Source organism: Corvus hawaiiensis, chromosome 3 (genome assembly GCF_020740725.1).
Source record: "Corvus hawaiiensis isolate bCorHaw1 chromosome 3, bCorHaw1.pri.cur, whole genome shotgun sequence".
Classification (NCBI taxonomy): domain Eukaryota; kingdom Metazoa; phylum Chordata; class Aves; order Passeriformes; family Corvidae; genus Corvus; species Corvus hawaiiensis.
Genome location: NC_063215.1, coordinates 6409396 through 6427427, shown reverse-complemented (window position 1 = coordinate 6427427; position 18032 = coordinate 6409396). Strand labels below are relative to the sequence as shown.

At 41.2% G+C, this 18032-nt stretch overlaps 1 protein-coding gene across 2 annotated transcripts in view; it reads right to left on the bottom strand.

Annotated features, from left to right (window-relative positions):
• The window catches only part of LOC125323090 (CD2 associated protein), an 82072-nt gene that overhangs the window by 51877 nt on the left and 12163 nt on the right, over nucleotides 1-18032 (bottom strand). For both annotated transcript variants that reach the window (XM_048297681.1, XM_048297680.1), the window contains exon 2: nucleotides 3857-4017. In XM_048297681.1, the coding sequence (XP_048153638.1) occupies nucleotides 3857-4017 (161 nt within the window). The remainder of the gene's footprint in view (nucleotides 1-3856; nucleotides 4018-18032) is intronic.

Genomic DNA, 18032 nt, shown 5'->3' with positions numbered 1-18032 from the left:
CAAGGAAATGAGCTTCACAAGCAGGCAGTGTAATTGCTTGCACTCTTTTTTAACCTACTTGCATTCAACTGTACATTTACCACCATCTTCTGGTTTTAGGACTGCTCTGGACATCCCACTCACTGACTCCCCACCCAACCTTTACAGCACCTCCCGCTCCCCATCCCACACAGTGACGCCGCACAGTAGTATCTGAGGATGTTTCAGAGGCTTTGTGGGGTTCCTCTTAGCTGAGTCTACCTGTTCTCTTTCTTTTAAAGAAAAATGATGCAAGTGGAAGTCAGCACCAAGAACTGCATCTTTTGGGACAGACCATCTCAAACTGCTGGTTAACCCATCAAGTGTTGGGCTCACAGAAAAAATCCTGGTCCCAGCTGGCACCAGGAACCACCAAGCTCTGATCATTCTCCAGGATTTCTCCATCAATATGCAAAAGGCTTGGGTAGAAACCAAGAATACCCAGCCTTATAAGGTACCAAGCACCAGCATTACATCAGTATCCACAGGAAGCTTCCATGAATTCCCTTCTCCATAGGAGTGTTTCAAAGTCACAGAGTGCTTAGCTCACCCACACTGTTCAATAAATTAACCCAATTAAAAACAGTCTCAGCTTCCTTTGCTACACTTCTAACACCAAAGACCCAACTGTTACCACAACATGAAACAAGCCTACTATCACAATTTAAAATACTTTGCAATGTTTAGAAGCTTGAGAAATAAAAGAATGACAATCAAAAAGCTATTTCCTGCTTTAACAACCCAAAATGAAGTTGACAGCACTTAGTCATACTTCAAATAGAAAAGATGCATTTTTCAAATCATGAGAAGTGGCACAAAATGTCCGTAAATCCAACGTACGGGCAGAGCCCAGAATGAGGGAACAGAAGGAGACTGATCTGCTTTAGCAGTGAGGATACAGTCTGAATCTGGGGCATCCAACCTATTCAGGCAGCATACAGCAATAATCCTCCTGTCCACATTTTGCTTGTCCTTCAAACAGGCAAGAAGCAGCCTTGTGCTGCCCAACAGCCAAGGACAGCTCGAAGCTGGCACCAAGGCAACAAGCTCTTTTCCTGCCCTCACACAGGATGAAGAAGACACAAACTACCAAAATTAGCAAAAACAAACTAGCTGGAATTAGAACCATCCCCCAATTCTCTTTCCGTTGATGAAAATCAAAGGCTTTTATTCCTTTTTTTAAAAATAATTTATCTTCTCTAATAACATCTAACATTTGAAAAAGGAAATATGTTTATCTTCACCCAGTTTAATCTGTCGTATTTATTATGTTCTTAAATTTTACACATGAAGGCAAATCTAGTGGATAACACATGCACTTTCAGCTTCAAATTTTAATCTTTTCCAGACCAACACAATTATAATTTACCATCCATAGTCTGCATGGAGAGGTTACATCCTGGCCTCAGTTCAATTCTTAAACCAGTGTGTATATATGTATCACCAAAAAGCCACCACAAATTTAACCACATAATGCATTCAGGCCAGATCCCCATTTAATGCATGAAATTATACTCCTAACAGGAGAGTAAGATGATCCTTTCAGGAAGGAATAAATATTCAAGTACAGTTCCAGAATTTTGCAACCAAAGGTGTAAAACTTGGTGCGACCCTTAGCCCTGTCCACAGCAATTTGCCCTCTCTGGTTACGTTTCTGTCCTCTTTCAGACCTTCATGCTCCTTCCCTTTCACGTGGGTCATGAGAAGTCAGCAATACTCATCCCTTGTCAGCATCCTCACTGTTCTTACCACTCCCAGTGGCGGTGGTTGCTCTCGGCAGCAAACAAGTAAGTCCAGTTCTCGAGGGACTTTCCTCATTCACAAGGCCAAAGTCCAGCCCTGCTTGAGCTCCTTTCCACCTCCCTCCAGCAGGTCACCCACACCTTGCAGTTGTTAACAGCACACCAGGCCGAGCTGGACCATTTGAGTTTAGTTGCTGAGGTTTGGTACTTGTAGCACTCTGGTCACAGTAGCATCCCATAGATCCTACAGCATGATCCAACACCTACTACAGCAGCAAATGAGAATGGCTTGGGAGAAGGCACACCACCACCAACCAACAAAAAAAAAAAAAACAAAAAACAACAACAACAACAACAACAACAACAAAAAAAAAAAAAAAAAAAAAAAAAAAAAAAAAACACCACCACAAAAAAACCAACAAACCAAAAAATCCACCACCTTTCTGCAATAGCTTTCCCAGAAGTAGTCTCTCAAACGGTAACTACCTGTATATTAACATTTAAGAAAAAACTGTAATCGAACTTACCATGAAGAAAACACACAACTTTCACTACTATAACAATTAATGCTTTCCCATGATCTCACCACTGCACAAAAGCCTTCCAGCCTAAACACACCATGTTAAAGAAAAGTTCCCAAGATCAGCCTCATAACTGCACTCAATTCCAGCACCAAGAAGGCAACTTACCCCTGCTGTCATGAAACAAAAGTGATAATTTTCTTCTGCACAACTTCCCTTCTACTTCTCCAAAACCCTGCGTGTTCTAGAAAACTGTCCCCTGTAATTCAGGGCATCCGACCATGCCATGCACATATGAACAGCTGGAGAATTAAAAATACCTGCAGCTGAGAATTAAAAATAGCTGCAGCTGAGATGCCAGGATGGAAATAATTTTAAACAAAGTTTATAAAAGCCACAGCAGCAGAAGGGCAAGAAAACACCCAGCAAGTTTGGTAATTAACATAGAAACATGCCACATCCAACCCATCTTTGCTCTTCAGCAGAAGGACAAATTGATGACACACAAACCAGCAAAGAACTGAGTCTGATGCTTTCTTCCTACACAGCACTTGAGAGCTAATTAAGAACATCAGCACAATAACCATCAAAACACCACTTGAGGTCAAATTACTGTTTATACAGGACTCAAAACCCAAAGATGACTTCAAACTAAACTACCAACAACTTGAAAACGATAGACAAGTGCAAAGCATTCATACAAACTTTCCCTTAGTAGGAGACCCTCACTGAGAACAACTGGATTGTTCACATCCATTTTAAAAGGAAAATCTTAAAATCCCCCACAGTAAATCAGAAAAGAGCAATTTTATTTTTTCAGTTTTTCAGAAAAATTGTCAAATTTAAAATAAGCAACTGTAAAGAAGTGTTTATAGTACTGGACCACTATTCCCTTAGGTTTTACAACATGACAGTATCACAGTAAGATACACTGGATAGTTCTGGTTTGAAAAAAACTCATTTCACTTTAAAAGGGGCAGGAATATCTACAGTGGAACTATATGGAAGTTTGCAGGAAGGAATTTGCAGGATCACAAAAAAGACAGTGCCAGCAACAGAGTCCCAGGTAAGGTAGAATTGCTCCTTCAAATAAAGCAGTTTGATCCAGGCTGAAGAACCCACATCAGCACAGCCTGAGGATGCAGCTTTTCACTATAGGTGAGCTGACTGAGCTGTGACCCCACTTTGCCAACTTTCTTACGACTGGATGTCTTAGATAGGAGTAAGTTTAGGGGTTTTTTATAGTCTTGGTTGTTTAATCAGTTCATCCCACTAAAGCAGAAAACCTTGGCTACAACTTGGTGCACTGCAGAAGTCAGAGTGACACAAAATACATAGTGTGAGGGTACAGACCAAAAGAAATGCTAAAGTGAGTAAGAACAGACAGCAGAACTTAACATTTTTTTAATACGCTTTTGAAGATTTTTTTAAATCTATCACCTAGAACGTCTTCCCATTTAAAAAAAAAAAAAAATCATCCTGTTACAAATACAACTGTCGTGTATTCCAGCCATTTCAGTAACAATGACCCTGCCACACCATCACAGTAAAACTAAGCCAATGCAGAAAACTCACCTTCACAAAATTGTCAGGGAACATGCCCCTTCTGCCATTTAACTCCCCTTCCAACCATCCTTCTTCTTCCAGTTTTTTCACATTCCTGATGATTTCCCCAACTCGGATTGTTAACTCATCATCATGCACTGCATCATAGTCATATTCCACAATATAGTCCACTAAAAAGAAAAAAAAAAAAAAATGCACAATGAGTACAACCCAGACTGGGAAATGCAACTTGAAAGCCATGCATGTTCAAAAGGCAAACCTAACAATGAATGCTAAGAACAAGCATCTCCCTCACAGCAATGCTCTTCTGTGAATTATAACATTCCCAAGTATTTTGCAGAGGGGGAAACAATTGGATAGTCACCTATTAGAATAAAGTAAATTTAGGAATATGACACCAGGTCATATTTTGGTGGTGGTGGGTAGGTTTTGTTCATGTGTGGTGGCAGGAATTGCTGGCAATGGTTTTTTTCCCCACCAAGTTCCAGCTGAAGATTTGCCAGTTATGAATCACTGCCCACAGGGCAAGTGCTTCTTACTCAGTGCACATTTGGGGCCAAGGATCAGACACTGTATGTATAGTACATACTTGCAATGCTTTGTTAAGTCTCATACTTGAACCTGCTACTTTGTCTGCAAAAAATTAATGTCTGCGCACACAGCATTTCTGCAGTTTTGATCCAAGAAATGCAATACAGCCAGAAGGTGTGTGATTGATAATATCACACAACTTAAATCGCACAGATGTGTAAAAAGCACCTTCCTTCAGAGTTGTTTGGTTTGTATGAAGTAGAATAAGCAAGTGAGCTTTACTTTTGATACAATGAAGTTTACTCAGAGGAGCACAGCAGTGTATTCACATACTTGTCCATCTGTTGCACAAGATCCATGAGTTGCTCACTGACGGCTTAGGGCTTCTTTGGCAATACAGACCCATTTGTTCATCAAGAAATTCTGTTCATGCCAGTAATTTCCACAAACCTGCAGCAATCAAATAATCTTCCCTCTCACTCAAATTCAGTCAAATACAAGGAACTGCCAAATGTTAAAACACTGTTCTCGCTGAAACCTTTCTGTCCTCTGCAGATCACAATGCACAAGAGCACAACAAGGTTAAAAGACAGAAATCCTGAATGGTTGTTGAAGTTTTTCCCCAGGTAAATCTATTTTATCAGTGCATAATAATATCCAACAATTAATTTAAAAATGAAGGAATCAAATGGGAAGAAGTATTATTTCCTTGATATTGAACTTTCAGCTGCATTATATCAATGTATAATTCTAATCTGTGGGCAGTTTTGATCACAAGTGCAGCTGCAGTGATTGCAATTAAGCCTTTAACCCTCTGCTGCCTATGGATGAAGCCAGAAAACCCTTAGTAAAAAAAGAGAACTACATGATGGTGCCATGAATGCAAGAGATGCTTGAATTATATGTCTGGCAAACTATTTTCTGAATATACCCATAAACAAATAAACCAATAGACTATAAACATGAAAACTTAGTTTTGCTTTCTTCCTTTAAGAAAAAAAATTATTTTATTCCTTTTGAACAGCAGTCATCACTGGAGTTACCTGCCTATGATACACACCTGAAACCCCCAGCACACACTTTTTGTACTGGAGACATTTATTTTTGCCAAATGTACTCTCTTAAGGTTGTTCCAAAGCATATTCCCCCATTACTGCCTGCAGCAAGCAGAGCAGTTCTGCCTGGCTTCTGCACAGAATTGCCTCTTGAGTGGCTGACATAAAATACTGCCAAACATACAGGAAATTCTGGCAGCCACAAATCATAAAGACAACAGCCATTCATCACCTAAGAGTCTGGAAATGAAAACATCACCTTTCAACCAACTCAACACAGCCATTCTGGAAGCATATACATGTATAAAAATGTAAGAAATATCCATGTCACATATTTCTCTCATGATACACTGTTTTGAAGCACATTATCAGGTACCATATTTCAATATACACACCATAGCAGAGCTTTACAATGCTAAACATGGAAAACTGAGCACAACAGAGTGTCAGTCATGGCAAGCGCTCACAGCAGTGACTTGAACTTCCAAACACCTGGTCCTTTTTCCACAGCAGCAGCAGATAATCACACCCACGCTGTGTCAACATGAACCAATCCTATTGAAAGCTTATTTATTCCCTTGGAGAACATTTCTGTATTTGCGTTTGAAATATACAGCACATTCATTTTGGTCACCTTTCCAGACTATAAAACATGGACTCAGTCATGCCAACAACCAATGGAGAACCTGAAGAACCTCCAAGTCATCATCCACGTGTCTTTAAGTTCCAAGGATAAATAGCAGTAAATGGACATCAGCTTCTCAAACTTGAAATCTAGGTGCTGAATTTCCTCTTGTATTTGTCAGTGATGCTCAATGCCACCCTCACTCTCATGGATATGTAGACAAACCAGATGTGAATTCTGTTGCCTTGTCTGTGACGTGGAAAGGATGATGGGGAATGGTAAGACAGTCTCATCTGATATATATTTTTTTCCATATAATGGCAGTGAAACAGCAAGGAGCTACACATCTCATGTCTTGCTACTATATGGTCCTTAAGAAGAACAGTTGTAAGTTTTGCTTTTTGGTATTATCAAGTAGCACTATTTGAATCATCCAGGTAATTCACACCTCAGCATGATGGGCAAGAAACCACTGTACTGCCAAAACAGTCCAGATTAAATAAGCCTCTGCAACATCCTAAAGTATAATATTTACCCAAGTAAAAACAGAGTCCAAGGATGAGAGAAAACATTTTTAAGGAATCACAACTCTTTGTAAGAACAATAACTAGAAATTACATTAGTTGACTGATTATACTTCGTAATGCTTGTACTAGTTCTGAATGCTTTTGAATGCTTGAAGTTCTCACTTAAAAGCTTTACTCGAACAGATACACTGCATTTAGTCAGGACTCCAGAAACATAAGCTGGTCAAAAATGTTTTTTAAAAATTCTCAACTGGTATAAGGTGCAGCAGAACTCCTCAGCAACACAAACTACCAAATGCACCTATCTTGTCTCCTCTCTGCTTTTTACACTGCTTTCCCTATTTCAAACCCCACTCAAATCAATTATCTGTAGCTTGAAGTCCATAATGATCAAGTCTCAAATGAAAAATAGTCTTCTCAAGCTTGAGCAGGAATGCTGTGAGGTTTACTGTGCTTTTCTAGCACATCCAGAAACACCAAAGTTTACCTGAGAGGGGGAGACAACTTTCTCCTGAGTTTTCACAGTATCTGCATACAAGGAAAGGCTGAAAGTGCTGGGAAAAGGCTCAGGGAAATCTCATTGATCAGGGTATGGAAAGCCTTTAGCTGTGCCCCATAAAAACTCAAGAGACAGTGGGACAAAATGGAACCAAACAAATGCCACTTAAACATATATAAACACACTCTCTCATCCAGCCATGACAGCTTTTCAACATACTTAGGGAACCTTCCAGATGGCGTTTTTTTGAAGGTTCTAACCCATTTTCAGTGGCAACAGACTGATTAGAATCAACAGAGCTAAGGAAAAAATTACTGACTGGACATTTTTGGAGGAAGATGGCTCTGTGGGAGCAATCTATTCAGCTCTTGTTTTTTAGTAAGATGACAACCTCACTGATGACACAATAATGAAACAACTAGGTTGGACATTAGGAAGAAAATGATGAAAGGATGAAAAGTGTGATTACATATTGTAATGGGCTTCCCAGGGAGCAGTTTAAGGGAAGACTGGACATGGCACGTAGTGCCATGGTCTGGTTGACATGATGGTGTTTGGTCACAGATTGGATTCAATGATCTCACAGGTCTTTTAAAAAATATTTGATTCTGTGATAAAACAGACCAAACACATCAAAGCCAGTCAGCCCTGTTAACAGCTACAGACTACATTATTTCCCACAGCACAAAGTGTCCTATCTAACACCTCTTTATAAACAGCTCCCACTGTCAGCCAACACAGCAACACTGCCTGCACCAGGTATTCAGTCACTGCTGGCACAGGTGGACTCCCCACTTCTCCAAACCTTACACAACCAGCTCTCCTGCTGACCACATGCCAGTGCCAAGGCAGAAGCCAAGTCCCCCAACAAGCACGGCCATATTACACCCATCTTCTCTGATTTTAAACAAAGGATGTCTTCAACTCCTCAGACTCTTTCTGAAGTTGCCTACCAGAGGTAATCTAAGGTCCTCTGGTAGCCCTGAAACAGAAACCAATAAATAAATCAAGAAGAGCTAAAAATACACCAAAATTCTAGAATGCTTATGTCTTCAATGGAAATAGATACTCATCCAGCAAAGAGCACAATTTCACATTCTTGTTACTTTGTTTAGGGTATTACAATATGGTCAGAATCCAGTGACCTTTCTATAGTAGCCAAAAAGACAAAGACAAACCAGATTTAAAATAAATCCCATGAAAGACACATTTTAATAGAGTTGTTGTTTTTTTTTTTTTTTTAAAGAGGGGAGTGGGATTCATCAGATAACTGAAATCCTTGCATATATTGGGAAGCCTTGCTGAAACTTTCTGCAGACCTGGAGGGACAGAGTCCAACGTGAAGCAGCAAGAATTGCTGCTGTGCTCCATAAAGGTCTCTTCAGGCAGGTTTTAGGCCAGTTCAGATTCAAAGTCACTTACTGGAATGACAACCCTGGAAAGTTGTATAGCCTCCAGAAGTACCATGCCAGCAGAACTGCAGTTACGCTAGAAACTCTGCTTTTGCTTTTCCAATTTATCACAACAGACAGTTGCTGGATGCCTAAAACAAACTTCATTAGTACTGTTATTTCCACTTGCACATTTATCACATATGTCATAGGTTAGCAAGCATAGTCCCGGAAGGGACGTCCTTGCTAAGGAGTGCTTACAGTTTCCTCTGGGAACTGATAGAACCTATCAGCTGGCCAGTTTGAATATGGACAATTCTCTAAGCCACTTAAAATTGTGATCACCTCTGTGATCCACATTTAAGAATAGGCAAACTCCCCCTCCAAGCTCTCTCTCGTTTCCGGCGCTGGGACAGGTGGCTGCAGGGCCCGAGCCGGGCCCAGTGGGCCCGGCCAGGCCCTGCTTGGGCCAGGCCGGGCCGGGCCACGGCCATCCTGGAGCCATGGACCTGTTCCAGCCGTGGAACGCCCCCACTGCCTTGCCGTGGGCAGCCGGAGCGGCTCGGCTCTCCCCCCTCTCCACTGCGATAAGAAAAATTCAACATTCCAGCTGCAAAGCTGCAAGGCTGAGGTGAGATTAACCCTTTTATTGCTGTGAAGAGCTGAAAACCTGAGGGAAAAGAGAGAGAGGAGATGCTTAAAGCTGAAATTCTGTTGTGAAGCTATGATATATCAGAGTATCCTGTTGTAATTTCATGAAGATATGGGGGGTGGAGTGTTCAACTCGTAAGCAAAAGCACCTGCACTGAGATAGGCAGATGCTGACGCAGCTGTAATTTCATGAGAAGTTTGGACAGGGAGAGATGAACCAGATGAGGACTTTTGCTCCAAATGGGAAAGGAGAAAACCTCAGTCCCTAGAGATGCTCCCAGAGATAGTCCTAAAGATGAAGATGATGAAGACCCTTTGCTCCCAGGGAAGGAGAAGGGCCTCTGTTTTTGTTTCTGAACGGCTCAACCTTAAAATTGTACCCCAAAAATCTTCAAGAGTGGACCCTCGAAAGCAGTTGCGGGAAAAGCTGCAAGTCGGGGGAAAGGACTCACACGCAGGCAGAGAGACTCCTCTTCCTAAATGGACTGAACAATATTTGGAAGTGGGCGGCTGTCTCGTTGTGATAATGTTTTCACAGCATGAGCAAGAAGAGACTTCTCTTTCTAAATGGACTGAACAAGGTTATTATGGAAGTGGTAAACAGACTGAACATCTTAAGGGTTGTCTTTGAATATTGTCAGTGGGAGAAGGGAGGAAGGTGGGGGGAGGAGGAGAGTTCTGAAGGTGGTATAATTTTTTTTTTTTTTTTCTTCTTTTAGGTCTGTTAATAAACTTCTTTATATTCTTTCAAGTTTGGTGCCTGTTTTGCATTTCTCCTAATTCTTATCTCACAGCAGATAAACAGTAATGAGTATTTTGGACCAAACCACTACACTAAATTGGTGTTTGTGCCCGGTTACAAACCGAACCCGTGACAACATAATAGCCCGAAGTTTAGTCTCCTATAAAACCGAACCTAACAATTCTGTTATTATGTATGAATAAAGTTACAAAGGTATTTCATTTTACAGCAGACAAAGTTTACAATGCAGACAAAAGATCACAGAGAACACAATCTTACCCTTTTAACTATCATAATTTTCTTCACAATTATTTCAAAATCAGGTGCTGAACTTAAGGGGAATGCTCCTTCCAGTTGCTTTCCCACAGAAATGTTCCTACAATTTGTGAGCTATGGGAATTCCAGCTGGTTTAATACTAATATAGGATATGTTTAGCCACTTAAGACAGATCTCAACACTGAACTCAGGTGTTTAAATGCTGAACAATAAAAACACCTCCGTAAGTATTAACGTAAGTAGTGGTTATAAGAATGTTTTCTTTCCACTTCGATACTGTATAATTTCCTGTCACCCTGACCTGAGGCACTGATGACAACCCAGATTCTTAAATAAAAAGACGTGACAGACTTCCCACTGCCCTTAAAATTTTAGCTCCTGCTCTCAGAACTGTGAGTTTGTCTACAAAGCTCTCCTGTAAAGTTGCATGCACAAGGTGAGCACCGGGGTTTGGGAACCAAAGACAAATCCCTCCTGGCCAAGAGCTCCCACTGCTCTGCAGCCAGGCTCCTTCTTCCAGGCTCTGCATCTGCTTCTCTCTCCTGTTTACAAATGACCATAATAACCAGTTCCCCAAAGATCCAAGTATTCCTTTGGGGTACAAATGTAGGTTTGCTCTTCATCAGTCTGAGTAAGGGACATTTCCCGCTATCAGAGAAACCACTCTGATCACTGGTCTTGTGCAAAAGTCCTTCCCTTCCTTTCATACCCCAGTAACCATCTCACTGAGAAGCAGCTGAGGGACTGAACCTCGAACAGATGGAAACATTCAGTATTTCCTACCTCCTTCTCACAGTGCCCAATAAAGCTACATCACCAACAGAGACTGGGAAAGCCATGAAGTTGTATTTCCAAGACATCCTGCCCTGACGATGTTGTGATCCCATGCTTTCTTCTGTGTGCATTCACTGGTCCCTTCCTCCTGCTCTGTGCTTTTAAATTAGTAGTTATTTATAATACTGGTGAATAAGATAAAGAAACAGCTCAAGAGAAAACTTGTAGTGACAACTTTCTGCAAGTTTATCTCCTTAAGATGTCTCATTGCAGGGTCAGACACAGGACTACTTCAAACCCACTTTAGATTAATATCTACATCCCTGTTACAGCCCAGATCAGGAGTACACTGTTCAGTGAAGCTCCAAACCACCCTCATTTGTGGTGGTTCAGTTCAGTGTGGAACAGTCTCACAGCAAGTAACCTGGAATTCGTTTTTCACTGAAATTAAACCCAGGAACACACAATATTTAACGGGCATTATGCCCATGGGACAAGACTAAAACTACAATGATATAAAAAGGTCCAAAATTTGGAACATGAATATGGTCCCTCACACAAGCAATTTCCGTCTACAGATCCACTCATCTTGCCCCTCACCACTTGCTGCTTTGCTCAAAGCCAAAATCTGCCATGAAACCACATCCTAACATAACACATTATTGATACAAGGCCACTGGATTCCTGTCAACTCTGATGGTAAGGATGCAGTTCTATGCTATTAAGAAACTGAACAAGGGTAATTAGCTAATGGAGACCATGCAGTCTACACCTGTTTAACAGTACAGTCACTAGTACTGAGCCACACCATACAGAAGAGCAGACATTTCACTGAGCTGAGCCATGCAGAGCTGTCACATTCACATTCCACATGGAGGACTTGCACACAGTTGCATCACAAGGGCTACTGGAAGTGTTGAACATCACCAATGAGAGGTTTTACCTGCACAGTAACTCCAGAGGAGGTCGGGTGCCTCCTGTATGGCCTCTGGAACAGGAGTGACACATGGCAGAGACATTTCCACTTCCCAAGGGAGCCACACCAGTCGTGCCAGCTCCAGTCCTGCCAAACAGCTCTGTACCAAAGCAGTCACACTGCCTCCTGCTCCTGAAGCTTTGATCCCATGTGCCAGCCAAGCAAACTCTGCTGCCACAAGGAAAGGATGTGGCAGAGGAGGTTCTCTGCATTTTAAGATAATGCTGACCTCATTTATTCAAATATTGACTAATGGTCTTGTTTTAAGCAGAATGCCCTGAGCCATGAGAATTCTTGCATTAGTTTATAATAATACAACATAATTCCAATGAAACTGAAAGATTTTCATGCCGTTCTATGTACATTTTCTTTTAAGCATACACAATTAATTCCCAATTTGCTGTAAGCTGATTATTCCAGTCATGGATTATTTCAAAGACAGAGAACCTAAACCTGTACAAATTATTAGTTCAGGTTGCTGGGCAAACAAACAATCCTTTCAAAGCACTAAAGATGCCTCCAGTACATACAAATACACACTGTTGGACCCAAGCTGATTCTACATAAAATCAGCTCAGCTGTGTCCACTCAGTCTCTGAAAGCACCACAAACACCCTGCTGTCACCCAGCAGGGACTCAAGTTTGGATGCCAACAGGATTTGCTCTGTTTAAAGCAACTTCATGTTGAAGCGAGTATGAGCCTTCACGCTCTCTTCAACACAGCCCATCTAGGAAGACTCAGCAGGTTCAAAGCAGCATTAGATGAGTGAGGGCAATCAGCCACTCTGCTGCAGTCAGGCCAAATTCCCAACAAGCCCCTTTCCACTTCCTCAGCACAAGAGCTGACCAGTCAGAGCACCATCCCCCATTTGAGCTAACATCAAATTAATCACAGAATAAGCTGAGTTGGAAGGGACCCACAAGGATCACTGTGCAGGGCCAACTCCTGGCCCTGCACAGGACCATCCAAGAGCCACACCCTGTGCCCGAGAACGATGTCCAAACACTTCTTGAACTCTTGTCAGGCTGGAGCTGTGACCACTTCCCTAGGGAGCCTGTTCCAGTGCCCAGCCACCCTCTGGGTGAAGAAACTTTTCCTAATATCCAACCTTAACCTCCACTGGCACAACTTCAGGCCATTCCAGTCCCCACGGAGCAGAGATCTACGTCTGCCCCTCCTCTTCCCCTCATGAGGAAGCTGTAGACCACAATGAGGTCTCCCATCAGTCTCTTCTTTCTCCAGGCTGAACAGACCAAGTGACCTCATACAGCTTTCCCCTCCAGTGCCTTCACCATCTTTGTTGTCCTCCTTTGGATACTCTCCAATAGTTTAATATCTATTTTTGCACTGTGGTGTCCACAACTGCACAATATTCAAGGTGAGGCTGCCCCAGTGCAAAGCAGAGCGGGACAGGCCCCTCCCTTGTCCGGCTGCTGTGCCTGATGCACCCCAGGACAAAGTGCTGTGCTGAGGCAGCTCAGTCTTTCAGCTCCAGCTCCCATTCCTCTATCAGATGTTAAAAAACCTCAGGAATCTAAATAGCAGAGTCTTCTCAACCAAAAAATCATTGCACTATTATTAAGAAAATATATCATTCTTCTGGAATAATTTCTCTTAACTATCACAAGTCACTACCAAAAAGCTGTTGGATATGTGATGGTTTACAAGACCTGTTAAATACTTAATAAGCACTCTCCAGTGCTTACACTGAGGGTATTTTAAACTGCTATAAAGATAGCTTTTGGGAAAAAAAAGAATGAAGCTGGAATTAGCACACATCATGGAGAAAACCAGCAACAACAACCAAACCAAAAAAAGGCAACAAAACAACTTTGAAACATACTGTTTAAGTCTCTCAATATCCAGTATCTCATTTAAGCCTTTGTTTCTCCACACCTAAGCACCAACAGCCCAGCTACTGTCAGCTTCCCATTTTGGTTAAGTACTATAAGGTTAAAGGCAAAAAAAAGTACAAAAAAGAGAAAGGAACAAGCTGGCACAAAAGCAGTTCTGTTATTTTCCTGAAGTATGGGGTCTCACCACATTTTCTACTTTCTAATGATAACAAATACGTTATTGCATCCTTTCAGTATATATGTTTTCCTAAGGTCTGTAGTGACAGGACATGGGGCACTGGTTTTAAACTGACAGAGGAGCAATTTAGATTAGACCTAAGAAAGGAACTCCTGCTGATGAGGATGGTGAGACACTGGCACAGACTGCTCAGAGAAGCTGCAGATATTTCATACCCAGAAGTGTTCAAGGCCAGGCTGGATGGAGCTTTGAGCAACCAGATCTAGTGAAAGGTGTCCCTGCCCATGGATGATCTTTAAAGGTCCCTTCCAATCCAAACTACTCTGTGATTCAGGCACAAATACCTTTTAATGATATTTTTTGTTAGATAGACCATACAAATAAATGAACGAATCTCTGTCATTAGCACATTCTTTTTCAAAGACATCCTGTAACACACACAGATTTCTTGTGATCCATAAGATCTCTCATATCCCTCACTGAAGTTTCTTACTTGCACTTTTGATTTTACATTTACAGCTGACAGTAAACTCTGCAGAAGTTGGCCAAACTGAAATCAATTTCAGCCACTAAACACTTCTCCCAAAAACACCTTCTCACTGCTATGCCACTGACATCCCAGTCATGAACTCTCAGACAGTACAATCCCCAGCCAGGGATTTAGACAGGTGCTGTCTGAAGTCTCTGATAAGGCAACTTTATTCAAGTTTGGGGTTGTTTTTCCTGTCCACCCTGCAATATCTGCTATTTTTCCTTACTTCTTTTGGAACTTGCTCTGTGCTGCATCACCAGTTCTAGCACAAATATCCTCTGCTTAAAGCAACAACTCCTCTACATCCATAGCCTGCCTAGAAAAAAAAGAAAACAAAATAAGAATAGCAGTCTACCCTTGAGAGAGTCTAAAGCCAGGAGACTTGGTTCTGTCAGCACAGAACTCGTCCATCTGGAATCCACCCTGGATCTGCCTGGCATTTTTAGATTGGGTAAGGCAATGGTGCATTCTCCAAGAAATGACTCACCACACATTCTTAATAAAAAGTTTGCGTTGAATTTTACGGCCCAGTAAGAATGCCTGAAATAATTAGGAAAATGAACAGTTGAAAACTGTATGTATGCTTTTTCCTCCCAAATTATTTCAACTAATGAGAAACTCATTGCATTCTAACAGCAACCATCTCAAACATCAGTTTCTTGTGCTGGCTTGGGTACAATTAGCAAGAGACTTTGAGAAGGAAACTAAAGAGTATAGCAGAAACCCTGCCCAGCAGCCTGCCCTAAAACATGCAAATATGCCTCATTTTCCTACGCCAAGATCCTGTAATTTTCTGGAGTGCACTGTAGTGCTTAACGCTGTATATGATAAAACACAATTGAAAACTGAATGTTTTTCAGTTTTCACTTACCTAAAGCAAATTGTCTTCACAAACACCCTCATAATTTTAAAACTGTATGCTGTAGATGGTAAGTCACCACTGCCAGCCAGATGGGAAAAAAATGTTTTAGGGTTACCTCACTGCAGATTTATCAACTCTAAAATAAGTAACCAATCATGTCTCCTCCAATATTATCAGAAATACTTGTCTTAAGCTCAGTCGTAAATTTAATAAATGTTACAATTGAGGATTTAATTTACCCCCTCACTTCTATGAGCAGAATTGCTGGGCTCCTCCCTTTGCAGCAGAAGGCATGAAACGGGAAGTATTACAATAAAATCTCTTCCACCTCCAGGTATTTAATACCTTATAAGGACAGAGGGGGTCAAAACGTTTTGCCTGTGAAGTGACATGAAGCAGAAAGTGACGATTTGTGTTACTTGCTATTTCCCTCAGTCTGAGCAGAGCTCAGAGCAAGAAACCAGCCTGGAAATGAGAAGTGACACCTGCAGGAAAGGCAGCAAATGTCTCCACGAGCAGAAGTGAAAAAATGCTACTAATTCACACTGCAGAGAAAACCGGGGATCTTTGAGGGCACAGGGGAACGTATTTAAAAAAAACAAAACCATGCCACATTTTCTGAAGTCACGACTCAGACACTGTTCCATATATAGATTTATGCCTCTTCCTCTGTTCCTTCCCTTAATTTTATAACGTCTATTTGGCAAAACATTCAAGGTGAGTCACAAACCACCGAATTACAAACTCTGCTAAAACAAAGGCATGCCAAAAAGCACTGAAGAACAGAAGAATCATACCTCATTTATATTTTTTTCAAATCCAAAGCACCAAATAAGCAGTAAAAGTACCACAAGGTCAACATGATATTTATAGGTGTTACTTTAAAGCCTTCATTAGATAATTAGCTCAAAAAAACAAGTTTGAAGCTGAAGATTCTGTTGCTTATCTGAGAACTCTTTTTACAAAGTCACTCCCCTTAAAAATAAAAAATTGTATTTGAAGTTTCCTTTCTTCTATCAGTACTCCACACTACTATAAAAGCTTCAGCTCCTCCTGCAGGTTTTTTTTTCAGGGTTCTCCTAGCCAAAAAGGACATCACGATCATAGCCCCAGGTTATGAATTCAAGAGTTATGAAAACAAGAAAGTCTCTGAAAGTCTTTTGGGTTTAAATGAAAACTTTTTACACTATAAAGAAATGCAGAAATGCTTTGATAGACAACCTACAATTTGGTACACCTCTAATTCTGAGTGACAGTTAGTACTAACATGGCAAGAATCTGGCTTTGAAATAAATTTACAGGAACTTAAAAGCATTATTCGGAGCATGCACAAAGTGTTCCCTTCATCTTTAAAAACAAACATGATGCAAGAGTCTGAATGGTCCCAGATTGGAATCTTGCAAAAACCACAAAATATGCTTAGCATTAAAACAGGAACAAGTGTTTGTATCTGACTCCATGCTGTCAGGTCATACTAATTGTGACATAAAGTTCACTTACTTTTTAGTGTGGACATTTTCATCAATACAATAAATTGAACCTCCGATGGAAAAGCACAGAAAGAAATCCTTATGAAATGGATTTTTACAAAAGCCAGTCAAAACAGCAAATGGTCAAGGGGACCCTACAGTCTCAATCAGACAGTTTTAAAGGAGGCAAATTGTTTCATTAGGTCAATTATGTTCCAAAAGTTCAGGGATCAAGTCTTTCAAATACCCATTTGCAATATGTATTTAGAAGGATTTAAGCACTTCTTATTAAGATCACAATTTCAATCTGCATGGTTTGCAATGCTTCCAATAACAGGAAAACAGGGTTTGAAAGGGCCTCTGGAGGTTACTTATTCCAAACTGGTCAGAGCAAGGTTAATCTCAAAGTCAAATCAGGTTGCTCAAAGTTTTGTCCAGCTAAATTTTAGAAGTCTTGAAAGGATAGAGATAAAACAGCCACCCCCTGCACCTGTTCTGATACCAAATTGCCATAATAATTTTTCCACATTATATTCAATAGGAATTACCACAGTACTAACTTCCAGGCATTGGTTCACAATTTTTCACTGTGACTCCGAGGAGAATAGGTTGTTCTCCTCTCCAGGCTCCACCTACTTCTTGGACACCATATACACCAGCCTCCCAACCACTCTGAACTCTCCAGTTCTGTGGCATTCCCGCTGCATTTGAGGGGAGGGAGGAGCAAAACTGGACACAGTATTTTAAAGACAGTGCTGTGAGTGCCAGGGTGTGGGGAACAACCACTCTCCATGACCTGCTGGCTACTATCCTGCTCGTATCCCTGGTAGGCAGTAAGGTAGTTCATTACTACTGCAGCACATCAATCATCCCCCACCCCATTCACTGTGGAGTTTTTTATGTACCTGGTCATAGTCTTGAGCATTTGAAGAAATGAGTGTTTTGTGAGCGTCCCTACCTGCCTGTCTTCCTGCTTCACTCCCAACAATTCTTCCCCTCTAGACCCATTTGGCTGAAACATGTCAGAAGAGCAGAATTTCTAAAATAAGAGCTGTACATTTTTTATTTTTTAGGGTTTTTTGCAGAGTCAGCACTGAAGCACTCAAATCTCAGTCCTTTCCAAGGAAAAGACTTCAGGACTGCCCCAACACTCTTGCTCTTCTAACCTGATGGCTGGCTCATGACCAAATATGCAGGTTGGAAGCAGCTACAGCATGTGCTGTGTCTTGCAGAGCTAAT